Raw genomic sequence first — 21,478 nt, forward strand, 5'->3', positions numbered from 1 at the left:
CTAAGCAAGCAAAGTAAACGCCCACTTTTTGCCTCCCACTCTCTCTCTCTCTCTCTCTCTCTCTCTCTCTCTCTCTCTCTCTCTCCTCTCTCTCTCTCTCTCTCTCTCTCTTCTCTCTCTCATCTCTCTCGCTCTCTCTCTCTCTCTCTCTCTCTCTCTCTCACTCTCTCTCTCCTCTCTCTCTCTCCACTCAGCTGGGCTGCTACTGTCAGACGGAGTTGGAGGACAATCAGCTCCAAGTGCTGCTGCCGCGGCTGGTGCGTTTTGAATGGTGTGGACTTTCTCACGTTGCCGCGGACCCCCACGCACACATATAGGAGCTTGCGTGCCAATACTCCCCACCCCCCCACCCCCCTCTTTCTCTCCCTCTCTGTCTCTCTCGCACTCTCATACACACACACACTCAGAAGGAGAGGTGGTGTTTGAGTGGTGGATCTCGTCGAGAGGAGAGTGCTGAAGAGTGGAGCAGGGCGTCAGACTCTACCATGCCAGTGCAGGGAGAAAGACTGAGGAGCTGTTTCTCTCTCTGCCTCTGGAGCCGGAGTCCTCTGATATTGCTCGGACTGTTCTCTCTGCATGGACAAGTGCACGGTGAGTTATTTCAAACTTTCTGAAACTACTGCTGCCCACGACCTTGTTGGTGTTTTTACTTGGCTTTGCACTGAGGTTCCCCTGCTGCTCATCAGACCTTCACTTTTACTTTTTCCTTGTTTGTTTTAGTTGAAGGTGTTTTGTCTTTGTGACCTGTTCCATTCGGCCTAATTAAATCCAACATGAGCAATCTTCTCAAGAGCACCTGCTGCTTTTAAGCAATCTTGTGATCTCTGATAGTTTTCAGTCAACTCCATTGACAACACCTGAAATAGATACATTTACTGTATAAAAAATATATTGTTTATTTGTGTTTTATCCTTCCATAGTTAATAGTATGTTATCAAAAGCAGCAGATCAAGGAAATTTCACTTGAGATAGTTTTGTAATTTTCTCTGGGAGAAATATAGAGAAACTGCATCTGCATTGGTTCATTTTAAAGATAGGTGTACATTTTAATGTTGAGCAAATATATATTTATTTAATATGGGAAACAAAGCTAATCTAATGAACGCTTTTATTCTAATTCTACTGATTTTTTTTATGAATTATTCTAGGTTTACATGCTATTGGTCTGGGCAAGTCCTTCAGATGCTTTTATATCAATGGGGAAAAAAATCAATGAATGCTCTGTTCCAGTATATTTGCAGCTTTGATCAGACAGCCATAGAGATACATCATCATAGACTGACACTGTTCCCGTTGGCCCGCCGCAGCCGCTTTTTTCTGTGACCATGTTTGGTGTCTGGAGTGTGATTTGTGCAATGGTAGGAAGAGAATGTGTCATATTTAACGGTTTGTTGTGTTTGGTGGCATGATGTATGACATTAATGTTTAGCTCTCTGCTGTAGTTGTTTGTCTTGCATCAGTTAAATTAAAGCAAAGGTGTTTTGTTGATCAACTTCACAATCGATGAGAAAATATTCTCAATTTGAAAACTTTAGATAATTATATGTTTTTGTTTTGTTTGTTCTCAAAACAAGCTTGCAGTGTTTCTTATGAGTGATGTTGTTTGTAGATGTTTTTGTTCACAGTCGTTATTGTTGGTCTATTTAAAGTCATCAGAGATTATTTCAGCTGGGAGCCCTGAAGTAAAGCCAGCAAAAGCTCATGCCTCATTCTCAGTGCGCTATGTGCTGAGGTCGTCCTGCGACCTCTGGCCGCATGTCATCCCCTCTTTCTCGTCCATCTTTCCTGTCATTGTCACAGGGTGACATGGCTTTCCTATCCACTCCATGCCAAAGTTAACCCATCCTCCCTGATTTGCTGTCTTCATTCGCAGATGTCGCTTTCTCGCTCATAAGGAACGCGTGGAAAGAATAACAGTTGTTTTGAATGCCGAGAACATTTAAGCATTCGCAGTGCGCACGAGTCTGCTCGATCACCAACTTACAAAGTGTCTGAATGCTTTAGATTCATGGTAACACCGACTGCTCTCTTCAAGAAGCCGCACAACAGCTGCCAGTAAATGTGTTAAAACTGACACAAAGCTGGACCTCTTCCAAACTTTGTACTTTGGGTTGTGTTCCTTGAGTCATGCACTATCAATTCTCTATTTTACAGTTCACATTTAAAAAGAAGATGATATAGATGCGTTTTGATGTTGTATTTGGTTGCTGCCATACTTAGTTGCTACATGCATGAAATAGCTCAAATGTATGCGCACTTTCTGACTTCAAGCCAGATATTGGAATGCGATTTCAGGTCTCAACAATTCCCAACCAGAATCTTTGAAAGTTCTTTATATCTGTCACATCTGGTCTCAATAATTAGATTGAATCAAACATCTTGGAACATTTTTTGAGGTCTAATCTATTTTCCACAAAACTCTCAGCCAGTTCAGGAATATCTTTGACCAGAGGTCTTGAATTAAACATTTCTTTGGTACATTTCAAAACATCATTATGTCGCTATCTGATGCATTCCATTTGATAAAGTTAACTTCAGGAGCGCAGAGTTCATCAGGTGTCCTATGTTGACCTGGGTGTCATAGTTTTTTCTAATAATTCAAGAAGCAGCAGCAAACATGAAGAATTGTGTTTCATTAGATTCCTCAACTCGACGCTATGTGCTCATTAATGTTGAGTCAGGTGTGTTTCTGACAAGCAGATCCAGTATTCAAATACATTTCTCCTGAGGCCTGTTAGCGACAGGCTCTTTTATTGGTTGACACACAGATGATGGATTGATTGCCCTGCCAATGGATTCAGGTAGCAAGCAAGGGGCAAATATTTTTGGGCTGTAGGAAAAATATCTCTGTTCTTTCCTTCTGTATCTGCCTTGTCTTCATTGTAGTTCTTCCCACTGTCCAGATCAACACATGGATTCTTGGTAGACAGAATGATTCACTATTGTGTTTCTCGGCCTTGGAACCACATGTGAAGTGGAGTCATTACAGGTGGACATAAGGAAATCACAGTTTGTAAATCCGACACACACAAGCAGGTCTTGTGTGACCTTCCACCTACACCAGGCTGCAGCCTTCAATGTGAGTTCTGGGAAGTGAGGAGCGAGCGTGATAGCTTACATTTCATTGTCCTTGATGGAAGTAAGCACTGCTGTATCGGTTTTCACAGTCAAAGCTCTGCCAGTTGCTTTGCTTTTGTCACTGCTCACTAATGAGACTGTTGCTCTCTGCAGAATTTCACAATTTGTTTCAACCACATCAAGCAACTACTGATTTTTTGCCAAAATAATTCAATTCCATATTAATAATATGTCCTCAGTTGACAGAGTGTGAGCTACAATTCATCTTTTTGAGCTATACTTTTGATAGATGAGCTGCATTCCTTATGATTTACAATTATATAGTCACACATAAGACAATAGATACTGTATATCCCATCACTTCAAACACATTCAGTCCATTCTTCTAAGATACGCCAGTAATGTTTTGTTTTTTTGTGTGTTTATTTTGGTGTTCTCAGCTCTTGGAATATCATTGATAAAACTATCAACCTTTCGAATTGCTGATGCTAACATTTCTGGGGCAAAGTCAGCTTTCATAGAGAGATCTGACTCAATGTGCCAGACAGTTAGTTGTGCTGTCTGTTCCTGCATCTCAAAGCTTTCTAGCATTATGTGTTTCATTCTTCTCACAGGAAACTGATACCACATTAGAACTACTGATCTGCCGACATTAATGCTGAAAGGGTAAGGTGTAGCACACAGTGTAATATGTTGTCCTTATTTTGCTGTAAGCTCTCACCCTTATTGTAGCCTTTAGAAATAAAATAAATAATTTGAGTGATTTTTAGGAAATGCCTATCATGTTCTGTCCCAGGTTGGTAAGGTTTAATAAGCCAGAAGTCAGAAGATATAAAGGTTTAGTGACAAAGCAATTACATGGATATGAATGCCTAATATACCATGTTTCGTGCTGCCTCTTATTGTTGAAATGATGTTGGAGGGAAAAAGAAAAAAAGCATCTTGAAATGACCTCTGAAAGGTGCAGTGAGGGGAAGTGTGGAGAGTTTGGGACTGAGAGGTATTACATCCTGTAATGGATACATATCCAGTAACTTCCATCCCAGTCAGATTACCGGTCTGGCGCTGACTTCTTAAGACACAGCTGGAGCAGGGGAAGTTGTATGTGCGTGCGTGCGAGAGAGAGAGAGAGAGAAAGAGAGAGAGAGAGAGAGAGTTTTTTGGTCAGTGCAACATAGCTACACTCCACCTGAATAAAATGAACTTAAGACAGCTCAGATTAGCTTGTCTTGGAAGGATACTGAGGTGTGTAGTGTAATTATTGTTGTTTACAGCCTCTGAAGTGGGTTTTTTTAGTAAGTATTGAGATATGGTCATCTTGTTGGTTGTGAATATTGTGTAACATGGTCCTTTGTTTGGTTGTGTGTCTTGAGAGCTGCTTGGACAGCACGGTATATCACAATGGAGTGATGGACAGACAACAGGTGAGCCAAAGCAAAGCTGGCTGTCATAGCCACAGTGTGCTGGGACTATGAGAGCTTACAGTTTTCCATGCACTTGCTGTCCCTCCAAAATACCCCCAACTCCACCCCCACCAAACACACTGGAACTATTTAACGGATTGGCAAGGTTGGACAACAAAGGGTTGCATTGTTGTTCCGTTGTTTTGGACCTTTAAGTGGTAATTGTGTGTGTTTCAGAAATGTATAAATATTATCCAAACTAAATAATTTAAATGTGAAGAGAGAGAGAGAGAGAGAGAGAGAGAGAGAGAGAGAGAGAGACTCAAAATATGCTGTTATATTCATAAAATTTGTATTTAGTGCTAAAATATAATATGTTATGCCAAAAAAGCATTTTCAGAAAGTGGTTAGTGTAACTTCAGGTCAATGTGGTTGTTTAGCTACACCCCCGCCCCCCCCCCCCTCCCAAAAACAAACAAAAACAACAAATCCATTATGTTAGTTGATATGTTGGCAAAAAAGCTGAAGATATTCTTCCTGTAATTTTGGGCTATTGGTGGATATTAGGATGCTCACGTTTAACCAAGTGGTTCTGCAATAGAGAAAATCATCTTATGGTTTGATAGGTACCTAATTTGTATCGAGATCAGAGGGGTTGTTAAGTGTCTTTGTTTGTGCGTGTGTGTGTGTGTGTGTGTGTGTGTGTGTGTGTGTGTGTGTGTGTGTGTGTGTGTGTGTGTGTGTGTGTGTGTGTGTGTGTGTGTGTGTGTGTGTGTGTTTTTTTTCATGGTCTCGCCAGCAGCATGTATGGCCAGTGAGATAGTACAGAGGCCTGGAGCTTCTGTCGGGTGATATGTGACTTAGTTAATGGAAAGCTAATCACACAGAGGAGACAGAGGGACGCATGCAACTGTAAACACACGCACACACACACACACACACACACACACACACACACACACACACACACACACACACACACACAAATGTCCACATTCCACACACATTTTGCACACATTACTAGCAAAATGCATCAATATCCTCTCCAGTTCATGTACAGGCACACAGCTAAAGATGCATACACATATGCAAACACACTGTACGTTCAGACCGTAAATGGATAGAGGGTCACTGCTAAAGCCAGTAGAGATGACTGAGACATCACAGACCAGAACTCTGGAAAATAAACACATGGCAGCTGTAATGTTAACACCATCAGCCCTCCCTCAACACACACACACACACACACACACACACACACACACACACACACACACACACACACACACACACACACACACACACACACACACACACACACACACACACATACACACACCTGCACACAGATTGGATTGTTTCCATTCTCAGTGTTGCATGGCGTAGATTCAAATTTAGTCCAAGCAGTCATTGTCCTGACTAGTATTAGTTGTGCATGATGGTAAGTGTGTGTGTAAATAATTGTGTGAATATATGTGTGAGGCTTGGCTAACTGACAAAAAGTGTTTGGATCACCCCGAGTGTGCACTTGATGTGTCCAGAGAGAGAAATTATAGTTGATAGTATCGTATTACCCATGGCTCATAAACGTGCGTGAGTGCGTGCAACATACTCTTTAGTAAACATCAGTGATCTGTTTGTCTTGCATCATAAACATAAAAAAAAAATATGCATACACTAAACAATAATGACATTGTTGGACTGGTCAGCAGTCTAAAGATGTTAGTTTATGTTGTTTTTTAACTCATTAAAAAAAAAGACAATAAATAAAATCCGGCTGAATCTCTGAGGTTCTGAGTCACATTGGTAAAGTTTTGTTTGTAAGCTGAGACTGATGTGGACGTTATAAACATACACACAAAATACATCATAGAATTTGGTTTGAGGCATAAATGATTCCTAAAATGTAAACTATCCTCCTTACTTTGGTTAACACTTCAAAAGCTTCACACAGTTTGTGAAGTGTGCCTGTGTGTATTGCAGCCTTATTTCCAAACAGCGTGAGTTTCTGGGTGAAATTCTACACTTGAAATGTTACATTTGTTGGAGCCAACTATCAACCTGGCGCGTGTGAGGCCGTTGTTTATTAGTTTTTGCAGGCATGACTTTGGCAAGCCAACACGAGGGAACAATGAGTCATGCATTTATACCATGGGAATAGCCGAAGAGTTATATTGTAACTCAATGTTGCTTGATATACCATTGTGAGTGTACATCATAGTCCAAATATGTTGAAATGTGTGACATAATTCTACATTTAGGTGATGCAGTAAACTGTATGAGGCTATCAATGAAGTTATCGCTGTCATTAACATTGCTGGATTGATGGCAGGAGTACCCAGATTAAATATATTAGACAAAACTGGTTTTGGCATTGTCAGTGAAAGAAACCATTGGGATCAACTCATCTGCTTTTGTGCACAAAACCTGAGAAGAATTGAGGAGAATTAGGTCATTCAAATCCTCAATATCAATGATTGATTCAGTCTTGTGTAAAATCACTGTAAAAAAGCTTTATGGGTTTAGTATAAGCTATTTGATATCTTGTGACTCAATACATATCAGGAGAAGAAGGGAATCAACCATATGCATTTACCATTTTTATAGCATAAACAATAAAGTGCATTATCCAGCAAATAAATTGCTGAGGCATCCTTCCATATACCCATTGAGTAGTTTTTCCAGAGTTGATTTTTTTTTAATGTTCAAGCACTTGTGTATTGACCATATATAAGAACAAGTTGTGCTTCAGTGAAGTATGTTTAAGAAACCACATTGATATAAGGATGTTATGACAGGAAATGTGCATGCTGCATTCATCTGCGAGCTATTTATATAAAGCATTCCTTTATGATGTTCAAATTTGTCTGACAGAAGAAAGGAGCAGATGCTTTCAAGGTATCTGCTTATTTTATCTTATACAGCACATATTTGAACAGATAGGTAGCAAGAAATTATCTATTTTCTTTACATGTATCGTGACATGCAACTTAAAAGCTCATTATACATGAGCTTTTAAGTAAATATGTTTATCATCTGGTCATTTTCAATGTTAACTAAGGTAGTCTCTTGCTTTAAGCCCCTGTGTGTCAGAGTGAATGTATGGAATAATTGTAAGAACTTATCAAAGAATCTCTCTTATCGACATATCATGTAAGCCACAACAAAATGTTGAAAGACAGGGTGCAATTTACCAGGACACCGAGGGATATATATCCCTCTGGTTTATGTATCCCCCATTTCCGCTGAATCATCTTTATCCCTCGGAAGGACAATTACTCCTCTCCTCCAAATGATCAATGCTACTTCTCCACCAGGCCAGGTGATACCAGGTGATTGTAGCCTATAATTTTCTTTACTGAGAATCCAGTTTGTATCTCTGTGACACATCAGTTTGAGGTGGTAGCATGTCAACAAATTCATGACAAATTCTATGAGTCATACTTGAAGCGGTGGCATCGAACTTGGTACAGTACTCAGCGACAGCCCACTGATCCAGTCGGAGGCCTGCTGTCTGAGAATCGATGTGGGCTGTTTGCGATGAGTAGGAGCCAACAGATGGCTATGTGAAGGAAAACTGGAGCCTGTGATGAAGACACCAGCTGCTCTCTCTTTTATTTGCTCTTAACTTTGAGGTAACTACAGTACCGTTACAAGGTAACTCGTGTGTGACTGCAAGGTACCGATGTGATGGTGTTGCGATATTTCTACAGTACTTGGTAAATGTGGAATGTGGAGGTGAATTTTCAAACAGTATTTGGATATAATGATTACAGTGTAATTCAATGTGTGCACTTACCCAGTATGTACCAGAGGGTTCATTCTGGCTTATTCAATCAGGTTAAATATAAGGTTAGATTTTTAAAACTGGAGCTCATAATCTGTGCTCTTGATAAATAATCACAGATTTTGATGCATCTTAACTCAGATTAGAATAAATTAGAAGCACCAACTTTCCAGTAACATTTGAATGATGAAGTTGTGTTGAAAAGATCATTCTATTTTGTTTTTGTTTTTTATTCTCTTTTATGTCATTTGACTTTTCAGAAGTTGGGAATTCCATTGGGAATTGTTAGGCACTTTTATGGTAAGGTCTTGACATCAAGTGCCAAGATAGGACTGTGTTTTAAATTGGGACTATACAAAAAAAAATGTAATTAATTTGAATTGTATGTGGTCGGCTACCTCACACCTCCTTCGAAGACTGTTTTATCAAGTCGTTGAATTGGAATGCTGATCGCCTTCTGGAACTTCACTGAGAGTTCCGGCATCCTTGTGTGTCTGTCAGTCATCTCCATAAAAGGAGACGTGCACACTCACACACGCACGCACCTACACACACATTGACATACACCCCACTGATTGAAGAATAAAGCTGGCAGATGACAGCTGCATAACCAAAGAGTGGCACTGGCTCATTACTGCATCATTCATCCGTCAGAGAACATTTGAAGAGTAGTTGATGATGTTGTTGTGTTGGAGGATGCAAGCACTGAATGCAACATCTCTTCTCATCCCCATTTCATTGTGCTGTTTTGACTGAAATAAACCTTTAAGAAATGATTTCTGTGTCTAGCCTGTATAACGTTTTTTTTTTTATCTTTTGTGATTGATGCATTGTAGATTCATATTATATTGTAGCTGCAGATTTCTTTTTTTCCTTTTGAAAGATTAACCAGTTTTTCAGACGTGTAAATAATCTGGCTTCTTCATTGACTCCACCTTCATGCAAAGTATTATTAGAGTTCTGGTGAAGGCGATAAAACCTGTGTCAATGTTTTACACAGAGAAAGAAACATCTTTTTCTTAGCCTTCATTTCCCCAGTTTGTGCCGTAACCAATGAGAGAAACTTTTGAACACTAGTAATATCCCTTTGTCCTCTGAATATCTAAGGCCTGGAAAGCTATTGAAATGAAACAACTGTTGAACAGAGCTTTCTCACACTCAAAGTCAAAACACGATTTTCAATTTCAGACATTTTAGCCAAAACAGAAGGACATACGACTTTCTTTTCCCAGCATCCAGACTTCAGATTGCAAAGGAAGGTTCATTAACGCATTCCTGCACATGTGGGATGGTTTGCCTCGTCTCAACACTGACAGGGTCGAGAACACAGAGATAGGACCAAGGACTGAATGTACGTGGATGTGAAGGAAAAAGCAAAAAAATCCAGAGAGGGAGTGAGAGAAAGAGGGAGAAAGAAAAAAAACCTTTCACCTTTCTTGTTTCTTTTGCCATACAGACTGCACTGTCAAACACCGGGAAGATGAACTGTTACTTAGAGGGAAGAAGGGGGGGGAAGGGGGAGCAGAGTTGTTAAATGAGTGTGTCTTAAGTGGAAGGGGGAGGCGGGTAGTGTTTACATGGGCTCGGTGAAAGGGCTTTTCTGCTTGGCCTTGTTTGACATGGCCAGGATAACTAATGAATATGCTCTCTCTCGCTCTCTCTCTCTCTCTCTGGTCCCCTCTGTCTGTTCGTCTATCGCACTCCCAATCTCCTTCATCTTGCTCTCTCATGCACAGTATCCACTCCTCTGGCCATTGAAATATCTGTCTTCTTTCCTTCAGTTTGTACAAAGCAACATCTGTTGAAAAGAGGCCTTTGGTTTTTTGGAGTTGGTGAGGCCATGGCTGTTAATTGCGTGTTGACAGTGGCCCCTATATCCTGCCATCAACCCTGAAAAAGCCTATAGTGGGAAACCTAAAAGCTCTTGCCGGTGTCTGGAAGGCCATTTTAGTGAATGAGCTTGAAACAATTATAGTGTTAGTGAAGTTCTGGAGAATTCAGCCAGTTCAAATTGTTTGACCCGAGGCATGTTTTGACATATTCGCGGGACGTGCCGGGGTTTATACAGGAGCCCCAATGGTCAATACAGGCTTTGATAGAAGTTGCACTTCCGTGCCAAGAGCAAACTGCAGCAGTAATACTTCGATATGTTCGCTTTAAACCAGTGGTTACCAAGCTGTGGCCCCCAGCGAGCTCTGATGGCGATGTAGCTGCAGGAAAAAGCAAGGGGTCATGAAGATGCTTTTTCCTTTGGTGTATTTTTAATTTTTTTTTTTCATTTTAGTTTTTGAGAAAAACACATCATGGTCAAATGAAGTATGCGAAGAGTATATATTACATATTGCTTCAATTTGTTAGAGACACATTCTTTGGGAGTGGATCAGGGACTAATTGTAATGATAAAATGTTGTAGAACAAACAAATACATTTGCTGAGATATACAGAATATATATATATATATATATATATGAAGAAAAAATAAACATCTAGCAAGCATCAGAAGAGATATGGTTTTCACTTACTATGGTTCCCAACAGCTGTTAAGAATACAATTTGGTTGTTGGTGGGTTGTTGTCTGGTCCTTTTCTGTGTATTGTGATAGTTGTCACTCAGTGAAGTTGTGATGAGTCCAACACTTGGAAAACTCCTGCTCTGAACTATTTTTTGAAATCAATAAATCTAATGTGACGCACAATCAATGCAGACAAACCAAGGTGGGACTGTCTTTATGATAGCAAGAGCAGTTCATCATCAGAATAATCTCCCACGAGCGTCAATTAAAATTCCACTGTCGATGTCATGGGTCCACATCCATTTCATATTGAGATATTGTAGTAATTCATTTTGAAAGAAACTACAAGTAGCAGTGAAAAATTCAATGCTTAAACAAGTGAGTATGCCGTTAACTGGCCTATTCATGAAGTGTAAAGTGACACAGTCATCTGGCATTGAGAAGAGCACAGACTTATTTTTCAAGCAGTAGACGTGAAGGTCTTCGATCCAACTGATTCCCTCACCGCTGCACCACACAGGCACAGGCACAGGCACCGCCCTCCATGAGGGAGTATCAAATGATGTCCAATCAATTAAAGCAAAATTGACCACTTAATGCTGGTGGGGAAATCTCATGGTCTTCATCACTGAATGTTTAGATTAGTTAGTTGTTTTTTTGTTTTTTCCTCCAATCACTGACTCATGCACATGCATACTAATAAGCAGTAGCCTGGGATCCCAGGTGCGGGATGGATGTGAAAGCTTTGTGTTTTGTCAACAGTGCTGCAGCACCTCACATGACATTTCAGTGGATGCACACAGGGTGAAGAAAAAGGTAGACGAGATGAAAGGAGAAAAAAATAGCTGTAGGATAATGAAGATAAAGGTTTGTGGAGAGCAGAGAAAGACAGATTAAAGAATTTGAGAAAAAGTAGGAGGGACATTAACTTACTTCGAGAACAGATATGGTATTAAGAAGAAAGGGGGCGAACACGGCCGGCATTAAATAGAACACAGAGTGAGTGAGCATTAGGGAGTTGGATGGAGTGATGGGAGGGAGGGGGCAGAGTGAGAGAAAGGGTGGAAAAGGCCAGTGGCCTCTGCTCTGTCCCCTCTGTGGGCTGCTAAACTGCCCACCAGTTCCCTGCAGCTCTGTCACTTTTCGTTTGTTAATCCCCCATTCTTCTCCCCCTCCTACTCTTCTTCGCTCCCTTTCTCTCAAATCAGTCAATTGTTAATGTGACCCCTTTAAACCCCACTGCCCCTCTCTCACAGTATTGTCAACACATTATCTGTGTGTACAAGAGGGGCATTTACAAAAGGATGTGTGAGATGACGTATCTGTAATTGTTTCTGCAAATTTGTGAAGTAATTCCTTTATTGGTACTTGTTCCTGCCCAACTGAAACTGGGCACATAACGAACCTGTTGCTGAGGGTTTCTCACATTTTGTTTTAATGAGAAATGGTCTACATTCAGAAAGAGTTTGAGGACTGCACACATTTCCCATTTGATGAAACATTCTGCTGGTTCTGGCACTCTTTGCAATGAATAAAAATAACAACTTTTATCAAAGTGCTTTTGTACTGTCAGTCCTCATTTGCATTTTGTCAGCAATGAGTGAGATTCAGTATCACAATCACATTATAAGCACTCTCCCTCATTTATGACACAAAGGCGGGGAAAAGTCATTCCATGATAATATAACTCGAAAGGTACATCACTTTACCATTTGGAAGGCTATAGTTGTAACTTGATGTATATATTATCTTGTGGATAAGAATTACAACAAATCAAGCACAAAGCATTTGTACATAGGTGTTCATGTATATATTGCTGGACCTATTTTATTAGGTTTATGTGAATCCTAATTCTTGGAAAATTGTTCATTCCAAAACTACCTTTCATTGCAAGACTCCATACCACTATTTGTCTTTGATGAGATGTGTGTTTGATATTCTTTGTACAGGTGAGATCATTGCAGCCTGAAAATATGAGGCCTTTAACATATCACAGTTTTAAATGACAAACAGCTCAAGAAGTTGTTCTGAAATTGAACTCTTTATTTGACCACGGTGTATTTTTTTTGAATACTAAACAACCAGACAAACACGAGCAGGTTAACTTTCAGCTTTTATTACATTCATCTTCGGATTCACCAGAATACAGTACAACAGACCTCACATATCTTTCACCTTCACAAAAGTAATAATACCCAAAGAGGAATGATGACATTTCAAATAGTACTTTCAGGTTTTATGCAACTTTACTCATGCTCACATCTCATTTGGCCATTTTTATGGTATACATAGAGTGCTACAAAGTACACCCACACTACATGTATTTAATCTAGGAGCCCAACATAGACAATACCTGCTTAATCTCTATACTTTTTTCTGTAAACCCTCCAGCCTCGCTGAGCAGTTTAAAATGTAAAAATGTGAGCCACTCATAAAGATCTACAAAGATATAAAGTAACATGCGCGCTTATGTGAGAAAGATTCAGCCCAACACATTTGAATCTAAGCACGCTCTGTTTTTTAATATTCTCTCTCAAAAAGGAGGGCTTCTGTTAAAAAAAATGTTTAGATTGAACATACTTATGTCTGATTGTAAGCATGATGGAAAAACTCTTTAAAGCTTAACATTTTGTAATTTCTTTGTACTTTTTTCACATGCTTTTATATTATTGTATAAAGATACATCGCAACAAAATCCTGCAACTGACAATGGAGTTAAAAAAATGACTAATACTGTGATGAAGAAAAACAATCTTTGTATATTGCTTGAGTATATTTTATTGAGTAGGGTAATTGAGTGCCATGTATGAAATAGAACAATAAATGTTTTACTTTAACATTTCCATCAGTACTTCCACCTCTGATAATAACAGTCACCATGAAACTGTTCAAATTGAATTATTTTTGTGGTTTGCAGTTGACTTAATTATAAGCAAATGGTGTTCACCAGGTATGGGGAAGAAGAATGGTGGAATATGTTTGTTATTTTTACATTCCGTTTATTTACTTACTAGCTGCTTTCTTTGCTTTGTTTTGTGGTTATTTGGGTTTATGGAGTAAGTTGAACGCACACACATGCACACGTTGTTACTCATTGTTTGGTTATTTATTTATTACATTTGAAATAAAAACAAACAAACACTACCTCACATGAAGAATACTTCCTGTCTCAAATATAAGTGAGCAACTCAAAGCCTTGTGAATGTGATATATTTCATGTACTGTTTTCAGTAGATTCTATCACAGAATACTGGTGTACATTATAAAGTAGCGAAAGACATTCAGTCTTTTATGATTAAATATTATATCAGAAGTAATATCCATGAACATCATGGTTTAAGTGGGTCGCGTTTAGTGGGGTTTACTTTTAGAGATAAATCTCATGCATTTTTAATTCAGATCAGATCAGCAGTGGGTATGCTCTTAATTTATTAGACAGCAGACCATGGCTGTGTACAGTGGTTCATCAGTGGGCTTCTCCTGGGTATATTCATAGAATATTGAAAGATAATATTGGCATAACTGGCTTAATATATAATACTTATCTATCTGTTATGAGCGAGCAGCTAACAGTGGGTGAGATCCTATATCTGCTCTGTTTATATCAGAGAAAAAGGAATCGTGCTTGTGTTGGACCATCTCTGGTCGCAGCTGTTCAGCATCTGGCCTCAATGATCATGCTGCAGTGGATGAAAACCTTAAAATCCATGAAAGAAAGACACTTCCGTGATCCCTCCTTCCCTCAAGTGACTAACAGGTGCCCGTTTGAAATAGGATCAGTGGGGAAAAAAGCAGCTTAATCCGAGTTTCTTGGAGCTGTATCAGTTGTGAAAAATCAAAGGGTCTGCTGTGAGAGAACACGTTTCATAGTATTGAGTGTTGAAGCTCAAACTTTGTTTTTCTTTTTTTATAAACTGCATTTTTGTCCAAGATTGTATTACCCAATTTCTTTTTCAAAATAAATATTGCATTAAATTTTTCAGTTGCACTTAGTAAATTAGATTATATTTCAATGTGGCCAGTCAGCCCACGTGGAATAGATTTACAGTGTTTACACAGCATTTGTGGAGTTGATGTTTGTCATATTGGATCTGACCACATCACTTACTGCAAACCTGCTCTGCACAGCAAACATTAAACTTCTATTACAGAGCAACTTCCAGACCCCCGGGTACATACAGAAACTCAGGCCCAGATTCAGGAAACTGTGTGAACCATCACTACTGAATTGATCTGTCATTTGTTATGCACATGCCAGAGAGTAGGAGATTATGCTGAACATACAGTGATTCATATTGTTCTAGTCTGTCTCATTTTTTTTTTGCCGTTTTTGCTTTTTCTTCCTGCTAGGAAACATATTGGACAGTATGCTTATCAGAGCATCCAGTAAGGACACATTGGAGAATGGGAAAGAAGCTTATGGCAGCGCAGCTCCTGCTTCATCTGCCCAAAGACTCCTTTGGTGTCACTGTTACCACCACTGCCCAGAGGATTCGGCTAATAACACATGCAGGTAAGGGGTGGTAAAGTGAAGGAGACAATTAGACAACAGTACACACATGCATACGTGGACAAATGTTAAAAAGTATGTTTTGAAAATAAAACGGTGTGACTTGTTGATTTTTGCAGGACCGATGGCTACTGTTTCACCATGGTGGAGGAAGAGGGAGGGGTACCAGTCCAGACTGCAGGCTGCTTGGGGCTGGGAGGATCAGAGTTTCAGTGCAGGGTGAGTTGATGGCATTTTAATCTGCAGTATGTTATCTGCATTATAGCACAGTGACATCCAATATTGATTTTGGTGGGAGGTATTGGATGCTACTTAAAACTGTGTAGATCTGTGACCTTGGGTTAGGGTTAGGGTTTCAGATTTCAGATTCATATATCAATGATCTAATATCTTACATGATTTAATTATGAAATATATAATGATGAAACCTACAAGATGTAAATATATGAAAGGAATATTTGAATAGGTAAAAAATATTTCTCTTTTTCCTTTTATTTGGCCCTTTATTTGCTCAACATGCAAAATGGCTAAATTAATTGTTTAACAGAATAATAGCAGTAAATGTGCTGGCTGGCAATCGGACTTCTGTCCCAGCTGCTTCCACATCTGGCTCTTTACCAGCTCTTTCATCAGCTTTCCGCCAGCTGTTGGCTGGCGTGGCTTGCACTTCCAGCTGTGCTTTATGGTAATAATTACTCTCCTCAGGTTATTTTACTTCATCCGGTGTAAATCGAGTGATGAGCTGTTGCCTCTAAACAACATCAATCCAAAAAATAAAGGAATAACAATACACAGAGAAGCCTTTTGTATGAGAGGTTGTGGTGTTTGCTTAGCCACTGGCTTAATTTGCATCACTCCAAAGCAGACTGGGGTGTTTATCAGTCTGGATTTATTTCTGCGGTGGAGCCAAGAACTGCTTCTTTTCAATGACTTTTTGTTCTTGTAGGACACGGGGAACTCACGTCAAAGGAGAACGCTAGAGTGCTGTACAGATGAAGATTACTGTAATAAAAATCTGCATCCTACACTGCCACCGCTTAAACCACCCCGTAAGTCTACCTGCCCACTCTCATCTCTTCCTGTTTCACACGCACACATATAATAATGCTAACAAAATTAAGATAATATGCAAATAAATAATATTAGGTTGTGTACAATTTCAAAAAGGTTTTTGTAAATCATCTGAATTTATGGTGCTTTATCTGTTCACAAATACTTTCAGTTTTACAGAGTTTTTTAACAAGCAATTGTGACATGCCCGAGATATAACATTCCCCAGTGGATTGTATTGCATATTCATGACATGAATAAGCATGTATAGTAAGAAAGTAATCCTGAAAAATCTAACATCCTTGCATTGTAATTTACAATTTTGAGGTATTTCAATACACGCCACAAGAGTAAAGAGTTAAAATGCCACCTCTGCTCCATTTGTCAGTTTGACGATATCTGACAGTGACAAGGATAAAGACAGGGCTCTATCTGGGACTGGTGGTGTTACAGCACAGAAACAGATATCATGACAATGTCAGTGAGTTGAAGGCGTCAAAGTTTTGGAGAAAATGTCATGGAGTCCTGAAGTTCACCAAAACCTCCCAACGTCAAGAGAGCATTGAGGTCTCCTGTTTACAACACTATACTGTGTGTGTATATTGTGCGCAAGTGTGTGTCTGAGTCTCATTGTGTCTTTGAGAAGTGGTAAGCCTAGAGTCCCAGGGAAATCATGAGCCCCAGCAGACTCTGAGGGCAGAATCATCAATCTGAAACCCTATCATAGAGGATCAGTAGGAAAATTCATCGACTCAACTGAGGGCTTCCTCTCGCTGTTGATAGGTTCCTTGAGAGAAGCGAGTGTGTGCCAAAAGAAAATTAAAAATTGATGAGTGAAAGATGATTTGTGCATGATTTGCATTACACAGGTTTTTCAAGTGCCTTGCAAAGATGACTTGAACCCATTGGTATAATTGTATTAATTTCTTGATTTTCAAACCTTTCAATGTTCCAAAGTGGGAATACATGGGAAAGAGAAATGTGACTGAGGCTTTTTGACTACTTCAAACTTTTTTAACATTGGTACATGTCTCCTCCTTTCTCCTCCTCTCTCCTGTAGTCTATGTAGATGGGAAAATCCACCACATGGCCTTGCTGATCTCAGTCTCGGTGTGCAGCATTATACTGGTTGTCATAATTGTGTTCTGCTACTTCAGGTAATTATTGGACACAAGCTTTTCATTCAGCCTTATCTGACACTAACTGTTTTCTTAGAGAGCATACTTCTCCGAGAATACAGTTAGGTTTATGAGGTAGAACTGTGCTGAAAATCACTGCTTTCCAGGTATAAACGACAGGAGACTCGTCCACGGTACAGTATCGGTCTAGAACAAGATGAGACCTACATTCCCCCTGGAGAATCCTTGAAGGACCTGATCGAGCAATCACAAAGCTCTGGCTCGGGCTCAGGGCTCCCCCTATTGGTGAGATACAGACCCTGCACCAAAACGCCCAATACGTAGAAACTAAAACATCCTCCATGGATTCTGAGTGCTTTTATGAATCAAATGAGTGTAGATGCATGACTAGCTGAAAATGTTGTGGTCACTTTATTTTACGTGATTACACAGTCCATGCATGTGGATCAGCAGCAGCTATCAAAACAACATGCTGCACTTTGTCTTAGCATTTTTCTGCCCCTTTGATCTTTCCAGGTCCAGAGGACAATAGCCAAGCAGATTCAGATGGTGAAGCAGATTGGAAAGGGGAGATATGGAGAGGTGTGGATGGGCCGATGGAGGGGAGAAAAGGTGGCTGTTAAGGTGTTCTTCACCACAGAAGAAGCCAGTTGGTTTAGAGAGACCGAAATCTACCAGACTGTCTTAATGAGACATGAGAACATCTTGGGTAAGTCTGGCAATTTGTATCTCTTCCATTTATTGTGTTTATTATGTATTCAACACAGATGTGAATGAGCTGATGAAAATAAACACTATAGAGAAGTACACACATGACCTATTTTTTTTATCCGTTTTTAATGCTCATGTATGTCTATATTTTGCCATTGAGAGAGAGAGAGAGAGAGAGAGAGAGAGAGAGAGAGAGAGAGAGAGAGAGAGAGAGAGAGAGAGAGAGAGAGAGAGAGAGAGAGAGAGAGAGAGAGAGAGAGAGAGAGAGAGAGAGAGAGAGAGAGAGGATACCCAATAAAGATACATAAATTGTATCACTCATGTTTTTTGTTTAGATATTTTAGGAAACCAAAGAACTGTTAATGATTAGATACACATACATAGTTAGTTGAAGGATATGTGTTATGCTAGTCATCAGTTGTTTGTAATTCAATAGTTCTTTTACAGAAACTATCACTCACATAGCAATTTAACTTTAATTACTTTTACTTATTTCACATTTTATTTTTAGCCTTGAAACTCATTTCAAAAATGTGTTTGCTCTATTTTCATTTTTCAGCCTGTCACATTTCCTTGTAATAACAGTGCTGAGAATTATTTACAATAAATGAAGTTTAACTATGAAGAAATCTATAGAATAATCAATGACAGAATGTTTTCTTTATGAGGAGGCATTTCTGCGATGTAAACACAGTTAAACAACGTGTATTTAATTTCTGCAGGTAATAATGAAGGAATGTCTCCAGAAATGCATGCTGATGACCTCTAAGTTCAGAAGTGGGCTCCTAAAAGCTGTTTTATTGTAACACTCAGGTTGTTAAAGTTCTTCCCTCTTCATCCTCCACTTCATTTACAGGTTTTATAGCTGCAGATATTAAAGGAACTGGCTCTTGGACCCAACTCTATCTAATCACCGACTACCATGAAAATGGATCGCTGTACGACTACCTCAAATCAACCACTCTGGACAATAAAGCGATGCTTCGGTTGGCCTACTCCTCTGTGTCAGGACTCTGTCACCTCCACACAGAGATCTTTGGCACCCAGGGCAAACCGGCCATCGCACATAGGGATTTGAAAAGTAAGAACATACTGGTTAAAAGAAATGGGACCTGCTGTATAGCTGACCTGGGACTTGCTGTCAAGTTTATTAGGTGAGGCTATTCATTCATTCATTCATTCATTCATTCATTCATTCATTCGTTCATTCATTTGGCACCTTTTGCCATCATTTACTGGCCTAAGTAATCACAACAACAAAAAGGTTGACAAAAATGTAAATTGTTCCATGCATAAAAGGGGGGGGGGTATTTGGCCAATAGGGCTCACAGGTTTCCTGGTGTCTTGCCATTTAAAACTTTTAAAGTGAGCAATACAGTTTTTAAAATGTCATAAATTTAACAGGGAGCGAGTGCAAATAAGTGAGCACAAGAAAATGTGGTCATAGTGTCTGGTGCCAATAATGAGCAGAGCAGGTTGTAAATATATTTTAATAATATTCATCAGCCTGAAAAGGTTTTTTTGCCTAACCTCGCTGAAATTATCAAGACACAGAGTCCACCCTTGATAGGCCACCAGTTCACCCAATTCAAAGTTTGTTTTTTTTAATGTCAAATCGTTGCCTTGCTCTGTGATCTCCAGTGACACGAACGAGGTGGACATCCCTCCCAACACTCGAGTGGGAACAAAGCGCTACATGCCTCCAGAGGTCCTGGACGAGACTCTGAACAGAAGTCATTTTCAGTCGTACATCATGGCCGACATGTACAGCTTTGGGTTAATCCTGTGGGAGATTGCCCGACGTTGTGTTTCAGGAGGTAAATAGGGGAGATATTTATGTAAACATAAACATCTTCTTAAAAGCGACTGAATCTGAAAAGTGTGTTTTGTTTTTGTTTGAAGGGATCCTTGAAGAATACCAGTTACCGTACCACGAGTTGGTTCCAACAGACCCTTCGTATGAAGACATGAGGGAGGTCGTCTGCATCAAGAAACTAAGGCCTTCCTTTCCTAATCGATGGACTAGTGACGAGGTAAAATAGATCAAAATGTGCCACATTTCACATGTACACAGATGATGGACCTCAGTAACATGCGTCTGTATCTCCTCAGTGTTTGAGACAAATGGGGAAGCTGATGACAGAATGCTGGGCCCACAATCCAGCCTCCCGCCTCACGGCTCTACGGGTCAAAAAGACACTTGCCAAAATGTCAGAGTCACAGGATATCAAACTATGAGTGAGTGGGTACTGCCAGGTGTGGCTTTCACTCACATAGTAGGAGCACTAACAATCACACTGGCTTCGCTCCAGGCTCGACGAGCCTTGTTTGCTGGGGAAATGGACAAAGCTCAAGAAGATCACTTCGGAGATCACAAAGTTTAAGCCCAGAACTCTGCAAACCAAGTTTCTTTGTGGGTCTCTTTCATCTGTCGCAGAGGACGAGACAATCTTAGATTAGTGTGAGGACTCGAAAGCCAGAAAGGTTCCTGTTCACATGCTTTGGACCTTGACTTGGCGCTCTAGCTGCAGAGATACACAAACAGGCTATTGACAAGTGAGTGAAATACTGTATCACTGCTTTCTGTGAAAGCTACCCTACCTGTAGATGAAGGTCTGATCGATAGAACTGAAGGGTTGTTTCTCAAGGCAACCTGTTATTGCAGCATAACACCTCCTTTCCCAACACTATCACCCACTTACTGGCTATCTGTCACAATTAAACTGAACACATTTTTGTCACTCTTACAAGGACTGCTTTTGGTTACAAGAACTGACACTATGTGACAGAAAAATATATATTTTGAGGCTTTAAACTCTTGTTTTATGGTGATAATGTTTGTAGACACTGAACAATTTGTATTTTTTGTTGTGTTGCGGTCATGGAAGTTGCAAAAGTTTATTTTCCATGTAAAACTCAAACTAATGTGACTGTAAGTGGAAAAATAAAGTTTATATGCTCCCATTATCTCTGGAATGAGACTGCACAGGCCTCTGTGTTTCCTAGCTCTCCTGTTGAAATTTGTGTTTGAAACAAACCATACTGGAAATAAAAGGTGTCACATTATGTACATTATGTAATTTAGTTTGAACCATTCAAATATAACCCAAAAGAATGGAAGAACAACAGTAATGACACAATTTTAAAGATAACCTTTGTTTTTGTTTATCATCATCCTCTTTAACTAATGGATCAAATAAACAAACTGTCAAACTGGGATGACCTACTATGTCTTATAATGTGATTTTGGCCACAAGATGGAGCAGGAATGCACAAAAGAGCCATTTT

The 21,478-nt window shown here is 39.7% G+C and overlaps 1 protein-coding gene across 1 annotated transcript in view; it reads left to right on the forward strand.

Annotated features, from left to right (window-relative positions):
* The window catches only part of bmpr1ba (bone morphogenetic protein receptor, type IBa), a 62,613-nt gene extending 41,391 nt beyond the window's left edge, over positions 1-21,222 (forward strand). The window contains exons 3-13 of the mRNA XM_080498887.1: positions 195-591; positions 15,131-15,293; positions 15,410-15,509; positions 16,237-16,339; positions 17,401-17,497; positions 17,626-17,764; positions 17,996-18,188; positions 19,047-19,344; positions 19,832-20,007; positions 20,093-20,223; positions 20,303-21,222. Of these exons, the coding sequence (XP_080355013.1) occupies positions 486-591; positions 15,131-15,293; positions 15,410-15,509; positions 16,237-16,339; positions 17,401-17,497; positions 17,626-17,764; positions 17,996-18,188; positions 19,047-19,344; positions 19,832-20,007; positions 20,093-20,223; positions 20,303-20,428 (1,632 nt within the window). The 5' untranslated portion in view covers positions 195-485 and the 3' untranslated portion in view covers positions 20,429-21,222. The remainder of the gene's footprint in view (positions 1-194; positions 592-15,130; positions 15,294-15,409; positions 15,510-16,236; positions 16,340-17,400; positions 17,498-17,625; positions 17,765-17,995; positions 18,189-19,046; positions 19,345-19,831; positions 20,008-20,092; positions 20,224-20,302) is intronic.
* Positions 21,223-21,478: the final 256 nt, after the last annotated feature.

The sequence above is a fragment of the Blennius ocellaris genome (genome assembly GCF_963422515.1).
Source record: "Blennius ocellaris genome assembly, chromosome: 7".
In the NCBI taxonomy this organism is placed as follows: Eukaryota; Metazoa; Chordata; class Actinopteri; order Blenniiformes; family Blenniidae; genus Blennius; species Blennius ocellaris.